Genomic DNA, 8,987 nt, shown 5'->3' on the forward strand with positions numbered 1-8,987 from the left:
AGATTAGTTATACATAAATGAAGATTTCATTCCCATAAAATAAGTTTGTGGTCCCCATTAAGCATTTGGCAAGCCCAATACGAACATGTCAAGCCCACCGCTTTATTAGAAAATGAGATTTTTAGTACTTGCCAGAATGGTAGGTGCACGTTTCCTCATGCCAGGCAGCATCTTGGGACATACCCTTTATTGCTTGTATGAAACCGACATCAAGATTTCTATCGCCACTAGAAGTAAGTTAATAATGGCTCGAGGAGCTCAAGAAGGTCATACCCCGCTTTTGTTCTCAGGGGTGGCTCTTATTGATACCCAACTGGGGATGTTCTCCAGTAGTGATGGGAATGACAGCCACAGATGAAGTCCTAGCTTCCGAAAAGCTTCCAAGAAGGGTTAAACGATATAATCTATTTAGGCTACGTTTTCGTATGCTGAAAAGACAAACAACATTATTATTAATTTTAAATATTGAATTCGTGTAATTTACTAAAAAAAAATTCACTGCCAAACTAATCACAAATACTGAATAAAAATTTGTAATATATAAAGCATTGTACATTATTAAAGAAAATTAAAACCTTTTTTTTTTGTCGCAAAAGAAAATTAAAAGTTAGACTTTAGTTTTCGTATTTTTCGTTTTGATTCTGTTTAGAATATTTACAAATGATATAAAGTATGGTTGGAAACCTCATCATTACTCAAAATGTAGTTTAAATTTTTTTATATACAAGCAATACTTGGTATATTTGTATATTTAGGATGTAATTTATATTATAATATTCGACAGTTTTAACTATATAGTCACACAATAGGTAACATGGTTAAGAATTTATTGTGCATAAAACAGCTGCTCGGTCAAAAAAAAAAATCAATATCAATTTCATTCCAATTAGGTGGATAATTAAACATTTTCATTATTATATATATATATAGGAACCGATTCAATGCCAAAAATTGTATTTACAAATTAACATTGTAATATAGCAATATATATTACATCAAAGAAGTACTAAATTACATTGTTGAATAATATTCAGAATCAATGTGTGAAGAAATAGTTCTGAAAGTATACATGCATTGTAATGGTTGCAAGGACAAAGTATACAAATGCTTGAGATGTTTAGAAGGTATGCAAGAAAAGTTATTTTATTCATCAAATATTTTTTAGTTATTCTATCAAAACACAGTCGTTTAATATGTTATATGTGTTTTCACTAACTTGATTTTAGGCGTTGAAGAGGTTGTGGTTGATAGTGAGAACCATATAGTAATAGTAAGAGGCAAAAGGGCTAACCCAATTCAGGTTTTGGAAAGACTTAGAAAGAAATACAGTCGAAATGCTGAGCTCATCTCTCCAATACCAGAACCTGAGAACAATGAAAACAATGAAGATGAAGCTTTAGAAGATGAGGTCTGGCCCATTAACATATTTCCCATGTTTCTTTTTTCATTTGCAATTTTACCATCTCTTTAACCTAGCTGATTTTGTTTAACTATGTTGGTTTTCTAATAGCCCCAATTAAAGGTGATGGTGCTAAAAATGAATATGCATTGTCAAGGCTGTGCGGATGATATTAAGAGAGATTTGGAGAGGATGAGAGGTATATTTATACATTATGTGCATATTTGACACTTGAATTTCCTTTGTACTAAGAAAAATTATTATCTGGGTTTTGGTCTATATTTGTGATTGGTAGGAGTTTTGACAGCGGATCCAGATATGGAGAACTCATTGGTGACAGTGAGGGGAATTGTTGATGAATCAAAACTGGTAAATTACATAAAGAAAAGACTAGGAAAAAATGCTGAGATCTTGAAGCAAGAAACTGAAGAAGAAGAACAACAACAACAAGAACAACAACAACAAGAAGTCTATTGTTGCAAGATAAGTCTAATGAGGTCAAGCAATAACTGCTCACAACATTGTCCTCCCCACTCCTCTGCTCAGTGCCTTTGCATCAGTAACATGTTTAGTGATGAAAACCCTCTCTCATGTTCCATAATGTGATTTTATCTTATTTTATTTTCTGATCACTATATATGTGTAACGCTTGAGAATAAAACTTTTTTACCATATATATATATATATATATAACTATATATGTGTAACGCTTGAGAATAAAACTTTTTTACCATATATATATATATATATAACTATATATGTGTAACGCTTGAGAATAAAACTTTTTTACCATATATATATATATATATATATATCACCATACATATGAAGCCTCTGTTATCTCTTTCTATTTTTTTCAACTTTTGTCTTCTATTTATTTGGTCAAAACGTCTCAGTTTTTTTTCCTTATTAGAGCCTTAGAAGGCCTTTTAGGCATATGGTATGAACACCATCGAGTTGGTGTGGTAGTATGTGAAGGAAAAGGAAAATATTTTTGGGCTCACGTGGTTTAATAATCCCGAGCCACACGTTGTGAATTGTGATTATTTTGACTACATATTTTAGGAGATGATGGACAAAACACACTTTAATATATGTTTCTCATTTCGGACACGTGAACCGTTAAAACATAAATGAAACATTGTATTCTATTAGGTTTATAGCACCAACCCCCTGAATAATACATTATTTAACAAATTAATCCATGAAGAATTATAAAATGTAATAATTAAGGTAGCATTACCAAAGTGACAACGTAAAAAAACAACACTATAAAATATATTGTCCCGATTAATTAACATCATAATATCTATATTTTTCTCTATTTCTCTTTGAAAAAAACAAACAATGATAGATAAAAATAAAAAATATATATATGTATATTAAATTATGGCATTATAAACAAAATGATGAATTCAAGACCTTCATTTTTCTAATTTGGTAATGCAATACAAATTTTTCCATAAAACTTTAGTAAAAAAAATCACATATAGGGACTTAATTGCTATTGTTTAATGAGTTTAAAATTTTAATTGCTACATTATATAATTCAAAGACTAAATCACGTATAGTTCAAGAAGTCCTTCTATTTATGTATAGAGATTTGAATACACTTCTACCTAGTTAAAGACCGAAGCAAAATATTTTGAGGCAGAACTAATTAAGGTCCTATTCGCTAAACGTATAACAAACCAAACCAGTTAAAATAAAATAAAAAATGTGACATGAACCAATGAGATAAGTGATTTCGTAATATCTCACTTTTAGTTTTCTATTAAGAGGGTCTTTGAATTATTTTTCTACTAACATTCTGTAAAATTGTTGAGAGAATTCTTACTAACATGAGCGTAAGAATCCCTTTTTATAGATAACTACCAAAAATTTCTTTTTTCATTATCATGATTCATTATTATTCCATCCAATCAAACAATTAATATTTGTTAATGAGTGTTATTCTGAAAAGAAATAATAATTGGAACAGATTACCGATAGAAGATTTATGGTCCCGAGTCGCGGACAATGTCGCTCTCTTTAAGACGTTTCGCAGCTTTGCCCTAAGTGTACACGGCAGTCTAGGAACCACGCCGTCCCCATGATAAAACAACCACTGTATATGATACCTCTCTGCACCAAAATGATTCGCTCTCGCAAAAGCTCAGAAAAAATTCGAATTTTTAGAAGAGAATGTTTTTCTGTAAAAAAAAAAAGATGTATACTATCGTTATTCTAATCAGACTTATGTAGACAAGTCGATCACCAATAAAACGGTAAGAAACATTTTTCTTAAATCGTGGGAGGAATTGTCGCGTATATTAAATCGTGGTCATATGCAGTTAAAACGGATTACGTTTAGTGCTTCTAATAAACCGTTTTAAAATTAATTAATAAAGAAAAATATTTATTTTATTAAATAATTTTTCAACAAAAAATAAAGTACGACATCACTCGCTCGCCAGCTCGGCTTGGTCGGACGACCGGCGGCGGCAGTGGTGGTCAAGTGTGTGAGTCCTCACCCATGCGCACAAAACTAGGTACCCCTTGGGGCACACCCCAATGCATGGCCCTTGCATCTTATATACACTCTTGGAGGAGTGTTCCAAATCCATGTGGGACTTTTCCCATATCACACACAAAAGTAATTTTTTCAATTTTAACAATTCACTTTTAACTTTTAATAAACAAGTTCCAACAATCCCCCACCTGAATTTTTAAAAAAATATTTTCTCGAGCAATATTAGCATCTATAAGATTGTGCATAAACAAATGTATCTTTCGATTTGAACATTTGCGTAGTGAATACGATTTAGATTATACTAGAGTGACACGTAGTCTTGAACTCTATATCTAACATCGTATCATGCACCAACCTTTCAAGGGTGTATTCAAAAAACCCGTGCGTTAATGGCCATGCACGTCTATCCCAGTATAGTGAATGCTTTAGAAATTCTTCCCAAAATTCCATAGGAAGCGGCCCCACTTCCACAATCACATAGGTGAGTCTATCAAGAGTACTCCTATAGCTCGATACTCCACTCCACATAGAGTATAGATCTCATTAAGAGTTTCTATTAACTCATCCTCTCATCGCTTCAGGAATTCATGCTTCTATATGCTTTAATGGAAATAGCATGATCCAACTCATATCACTTCACAACTTGTTATTACCCATTGAACCTAGTTCTTAGGATCTCCAGTCTTTAGGTTGGGTTACCATCATGAGTAATTCATCATTCTAAAGGCAATAGTCTCATTCCTTTCGATATTTTATGGACTTTCTCTCTAGCTAATCCATTCGTCAAAGGATCTACTAAGTTATCATCAGTGCGTACATGGTCCACTCTAATAGCTCCTGTTGAGATAAACTCTCTAACAGTACTATGCTTACGACATATCTGTTGTCTCTTATCGTTGTAATAATGGTTTTGAATTTTTTCTATAGCCGCGGTAGTATCACAGTGGATCAACATAGTTGGTATCAGTTTTTCCCATAAAGGGATCTCAGCTAGCAAGCTTCTCAGCCAACCTGCTTTTTCACTAGCTATAGCTAGTGCTATTATTTCAGACTCCATGGTGGATTGAGCCAAAATAGTTTGTTTCTTAGACTTCCAAAAAATAGCTCCACCAGCTATACTAAAAATATAGCCACTTGTAGCTTTGGAGTCATCAGACAGAGTGTTCCAGTCTGCATCACTATATCCTTCAAGAACAGCTAGAAACTTCTAATAATGTAATCCAAGGTTCATGGTTCTCTTTAGGTATCTCATGACTGTAACGCCCCAACTCCAGGGACCGTTACAGTGTGCCTTGTAAACAGTGCTAGACTCGCTAATCGAGTCATTTGGCCAAATCGTGTATCTAAGTATGATTAGCGGTTTAGGGATTAAAGATTTTGGTTAAGATGTAACGTTTCATTAGAACGTTTATTATATACATTGGGATCCCAAAAATATAATTTAAAGGTCTATTACAAGAAAATATTTACAACCAACCGGTCTAAGCGGAAAAACAGGGTTTAACCCTAGTTCCCCTTCAAACCTCGGCCATGGTGGTCGAGCAGCTGCATATGTACACATAATTACCTAAGCTCTCCAACTCAAGGATGGTCCAGCTTTCTTTTGCCTTTACCTGCACCACATAGCACCCGTGAGCCGAAGCCCAGCAAGAAAACTCAATATGCTCATGAACAGTAATAACATGTCATCAAATCATAAGGCACACGCCTAGCAGATATAGCCCTACTCAAGCAGGCAAATGAGTTCACATATTGTTGAGTATAACACATCAACCAATGATCATAATAATCATTCAGGGCTTTTAGCCCCAAATAGAAGAGTGACAGTTGTAATAGTCACTAAGGTGGGTTTATTCCCAATAGCCATGTGACGATAGGGTCATCAGGGCTTTATAGATAAGTGAGCCTTTCACTAGCTTAAACAGGATAGGTGCATGATGACTAGTCACCAACATAACCTTCCTCATGACCATAGAGTCATAACCATGGAACTCTGTTCCCTAGCCATGTGACAAGCAACCACCTAGGCCTTAGGCCCTGGCTCTAGTAACTAGTCTTAGACTAGGCAAGCGCTTATAAGATTCATCGACTTCAGGGTCAGTCCAGCGTTAATGCCTTAGAGTCATTCAACGCTGATATCGATTAGATCTAATCTTCATTCGGCCCTGCGTTAGAACGCTTATGCCGTTTCTAACTCTTAGGTCAGTATCCCTGACTAGTCAGTACCATATACAAGTAAACCATGCCACCTGTTGACCCTAGATTTGGGCAACTGACACGGAGTCACAATTTGCTTGACGTGTATGAATGCGTTGAAAAGAACGTAATGACGAAAAGAATAAGAACACGATATTTTATAGTGGTTCGGCCCCAGAATCTAGTAATGACCTACGTCCACTTAAATTGTTATTAGATTGAGATTCAAAGGAGTGATCAAAGAACTCGGGTCCAATGAGTTTCACTAGCCTCTGAAGAACAAATACAATATGGTTTCTATGATCTTTCTAATCACAAGCGATTTAGAAGTCTGAAAAGAGAAAATAGAGCCCGATCCCCTTCCTTGAGTCCTCTTCTTCTATTTATAAGCTCAGGGAAGATTTACATTGATTTGTTACAGATATTATTTCCTAAATAATCGGATACTCAAGAAATCATGGGAGAGAATCTCGGATTCCCTCATAACCGCCCAAGATCTTTTCCGCGTATAAAGTGCATACGACCAGTTTGGTCGTATGAAAAACTGATCGTCTAATACAGGATGCTTTCCTGGTCGATAGTCGAACACGCATTCTTCCAGGTGTCAGCCATGTGTAATTAATGCTTGCCACGTCATTCGCTTCTGATTTCTTGGATAACATTTGCCCCCCAAGTTTGTTTGTTGCGACCAGTAACGAAGAAACTTAAGGGAATAACTGTTCATATCCCCACGATGTCTGTCAGAACCCCCGTGCGTTCTTGTAAACCGTGACATAATTATGTCCAATCAAGCCTTTTCAGTTTCCAAAAATGTAATTTTGACGGCTTGTCCACTTCCCCACGTCTCGAAAATGAGAAACGATGATTACCGCCTTTTGGCTGTCCCTTTGCTTTTTATAAGTAGATCTTCCTTCTTCTTCAAGAAAATTTTTTATTCATCAACTTTGCTAAAGTCTTCAAGAACCCGCACCAGTGTTCAGAGCTCCGAAAACCAGTCCGACGTTGTGTTGCAGGTCTTCCGATTCAAGTTTTTACCTTCCTCCGAATCATCTTCTCGCCCAGGTAAGAACTCTGTTCCCTTTTGATTTGTACTACACCATGCATGCTATTTTTCTACTCTGATGTGCTGCGTTCTTGAATAGGGTTTTTAGGGTTTTTAATAGGAACCACTTGATATTCTGTAGAAGTGCGTCTTTATACCTGGTATGGGTCTGTTTAGGACTTTGATAGGTAGAGTTTCTGATTTAGGTTGTTAGGTTGTTGAAAGTTTCACCCTTTAGGCTAGACGAAAGAAAAACTGAGAAATTTTACCGCCTTTTAGGAGTTGAAAAAGGTTCTTTTTAGAAAAAAAATTTCTTTCCTTTTCTGATTCGATTTATCCACGTTGAAGTCAGCGTAGGATTAGGATGCTTCTGGCTACTTAGGCACGAGCAACGTTATCCCAGCTTCCCCACACTACTTTGCGGATTGTGTCTGATCTCCTCCATTGTCTGTTTGCAGTTCATATGCAAGACCCTTGGGGGGGGGGGGGGGGAGAGAGACCTATCGAAGACGAACTCCTAGCCTAGCTGCTCGAAAGCGAAGAGAATCCATCCACATTGATTCCAAAAATCCCGTTTTCACGCCCTAACCCAAATCCTCCACCAACTCCTGCCCAAAAAATGGCCAGAACAAAAACCAAGGCCAGAAAAAGACGCGACCTCCTCAAAGTCAGCCTCCTGCTGACGCTCCCTCAACCAGTGGTCGAGGAGAATTTCCTCCTGAGACCGAAGTTCAGGCACGTGCCCGACCTCGCCATGCCAACCAGACGGTTGTCGAGTGGCACGTGGTAGCTCCGAGCACGGTGACCATTTGAATGGTCTCAAATTATTTAACCAAGTACAATCTAACGGGGGTGACCCTAGTCAGACCTACTGTCGACCAGCGAGCTAACCTTCCAGGTGGGGCTTATAGCGCCTGGTCGAGATACCACCTTGAGGCGGATGCCACCCTGCCTTTGCATTCATTTTTTCAAGGGGTGGTTAATTACTTTGGGGTGGCCCCTTTCCAGATTACCCCAAACGGATACAGGATGCTGACTGCGCTTTACATCCTTTACAAAATCCAGAAATGGCCAGCCCCATCCCCTCACGAGGTCAATTATTTATTTGACCTCCAATCCAACCCTAACAAAGGCGGCACGGGATTTTTTCATTTTTTCCATCAAGAGACTGGACGCACCTTCCTGTCCGAGACCACCCATATCTCTAATGCAGGGAAGTATCACTTGGAGTACTTCCTCACACCTGATATTGCTGCGGACAACCTGGCGTTCACCCGAGGAGGTAAGGATATTAATGAGCCTTAAACCAGTAGTTCTTGCCCTTTAACTTTTTCTTGTCATAACATTCTACTGTTCCACTATATTCCAGGTCCATGGTTGCGCCCGACCCCCACTCCAGGAATGGAGTCGAGGGCAGCACTCTTAGCGAGTATGTCCAATGCTGCTAAGAGTGTAAAAGTTTGATCACTGAGGCTAACCTTAGGTTGGCTGGCCTTAAAGGCTCTCCACCTACGACCAGTGAACCTGCGGCGGGTGGTGTTCATTCTGGGGGGCGCGAGCAGGGTCCCGAGCAGTAGCCTCAGTCACCTCCTAGGAGGAGGCCAACTGGGGTTACTATCAGGGAGCCTGCTGCTACCCATCGAGCAGCAGAACCGTCGGTCCCCAAGGGCAAGGGGAAACAAAAGGCTACTGAGCCTGCCGAATAGTCTGACGACTCGTCGGATGTACACGGTACACAATTCTCATTTTTAAATAACTTGCCCATTCCCGTCCATTTATTTGACGGGGACGGCAACTTTAGGAACGCTCCTTCTTTAAATCCAGATTTCTTCCAGGAA

At 37.9% G+C, this 8,987-nt stretch overlaps 1 protein-coding gene across 1 annotated transcript; it reads left to right on the forward strand.

Annotated features, from left to right (window-relative positions):
• The first annotated feature begins 1,039 nt into the window (after window positions 1-1,039).
• LOC133823851 (heavy metal-associated isoprenylated plant protein 8-like) lies at window positions 1,040-2,005 on the forward strand. The gene is made up of 4 exons (XM_062256701.1): window positions 1,040-1,124; window positions 1,227-1,408; window positions 1,511-1,598; window positions 1,695-2,005. The coding sequence occupies exons 1-4, from the start codon at window positions 1,040-1,042 to the stop codon at window positions 2,003-2,005; spliced, it is 666 nt and encodes a 221-aa protein (XP_062112685.1).
• Window positions 2,006-8,987: the final 6,982 nt, after the last annotated feature.

This window comes from Humulus lupulus, chromosome 3 (genome assembly GCF_963169125.1).
Source record: "Humulus lupulus chromosome 3, drHumLupu1.1, whole genome shotgun sequence".
Classification (NCBI taxonomy): Eukaryota; Viridiplantae; Streptophyta; class Magnoliopsida; order Rosales; family Cannabaceae; genus Humulus; species Humulus lupulus.

Coding starts and splice junctions, on each gene's coding strand:
- LOC133823851 (XM_062256701.1), top strand. CDS start 1,040: ATGTGTGAAGAAATAGTTCTGAAAGTATACATGCATTGTAATGGTTGC. Junction 1,125..1,226: donor ATGCTTGAGATGTTTAGAAG/GTATGCAAGAAA, acceptor ACTTGATTTTAG/GCGTTGAAGAGGTTGTGGTT. Junction 1,409..1,510: donor ATGAAGCTTTAGAAGATGAG/GTCTGGCCCATT, acceptor GTTTTCTAATAG/CCCCAATTAAAGGTGATGGT.